This window comes from Octopus bimaculoides, chromosome 11 (assembly GCF_001194135.2).
Source record: "Octopus bimaculoides isolate UCB-OBI-ISO-001 chromosome 11, ASM119413v2, whole genome shotgun sequence".
Lineage (NCBI taxonomy): Eukaryota > Metazoa > Mollusca > Cephalopoda > Octopoda > Octopodidae > Octopus > Octopus bimaculoides.
In genome coordinates this window covers 80,507,301-80,508,778 of record NC_068991.1, presented here as the reverse complement: position 1 = coordinate 80,508,778, position 1,478 = coordinate 80,507,301, and the positions used below count along the sequence as shown (strand labels likewise).

The 1,478-nt window shown below is 34.1% G+C and overlaps 1 protein-coding gene across 1 annotated transcript in view; it reads left to right on the top strand.

The window, feature by feature from the left end:
• Positions 1–215: 215 nt before the first annotated feature.
• LOC106878519 (pancreatic triacylglycerol lipase) overlaps positions 216–1,478 on the top strand; it is a 20,812-nt gene continuing 19,549 nt past the window's right edge. Inside the window, exon 1 of the mRNA XM_014927747.2 lies at positions 216–360. Coding sequence (XP_014783233.1) covers positions 216–360 — 145 coding nt within the window. The remainder of the gene's footprint in view (positions 361–1,478) is intronic.

The following is a 1,478-nucleotide window of genomic DNA, read 5'->3' as shown; positions in this document are numbered from 1 at the left end:
TATATATATATATATATATATATATATATATATATATATTTTATGAATATATATTTATGAGTGTGTGTATGTTTATGTTTGTGCCTCTTCGTCTGGATGTCATGTGATGTCGTGTAATGGTTGAAAATAAAGTAGTTTCATTCATTTCCAGTATTAAAAAAAAAAATTGTGTTGTAGTTATCCAACAACACCTTCGGGACACGTTTAGTATAAATATGGACGTTTGGTACTCAGAATGCAAAACACAGAAACAAATGCCACAAGCTATCTCGTCCTTGGCTGCAACAATTTCTTTACCAATTCTTTGTTCATTGAAACCAAAAACTCAATATTTTCGACTTCAGAGTTGTATAAAGGGAGGTAACTTAAGTTAGACTAAAACATTGTAGGCTCAAATATTATATTCAAAGATAACTAATTGTACCAAAAGAAATGTAATAAAAGTCAAAATGTCAATAAGATTAGTAAAATTGAATATTGTTACTCAAATTTGTTGCAATTTGTCAAAAACACTGTTTTCAAAACCTTCTGTATTCGTCTTTCAGAAGACATTTTCTGATTTTATTTTTACGCATTTTACAGACAAAGGGAGACAACTCCGTCATCCTTTAGTGACATTTTGTTATTTAACGTCACGGATGGTAACAAAGATAATTGGGAATATAATTCGTTATCTCTCACTGTAATGTGTGCTGATAAAGAGATGAAGGGAGGGGTGGGTAGCATCAGGGTCGGTAGAGCGCCGAACTAAATGATTTACACTATATTTTCTAACATAACCTTTTACGTTCTGAGTTCAAACCTCCGAAATCAAATTTGCTCTTCACCCTTCCAACGATAGAAGAAAAATAACTTTCAGAATTACCTATGAGCAGGCCTTTTCTCGTACTTCACATAATCTTGTTCCTATGTGAGCCAAACAGAAAAGATCGTTTAGAAAAACAAGTACGCGAGTTTGATGATGGTGAATACTTGTATGACTTCACGTTCTAATTTTAAATCTCGCTAGGGTTAGCTTTGTTTTCCAGTCTTCCGATGGAACATGGAGATCGCATACAAAAGTAGAATTTGACTCTTGTAGATCAGGTTGGCTACGTTGATCGCATACCAAAGTAGCACCCATGCATGTTACTGTCAACATATAAACACTTCTAAAATGACAGGACAGTCAAAGTTACTTTAACTAATAACCTCAACGTCGTTAGCGACGACGATGGCAATGACAGCAACAACAACATTAAGAAGAACAATAACAAATCAAAGAATAGATCGCCAATCAGATCTATAAACTAGCGAGTGACTTGGCCTGGCGTTCTTTATCAGTTGGAGATATTTTCTTTGTATATTGTAAAGCAACCGGTTTCTTTCTCAAGCTGAAGAACATTCTCTCATCCGCTGTCTTTCTCACACTTAATCTATGCCTGTAGTATCTATGCTTGACACATACATACATACATACATACATACATACATACATA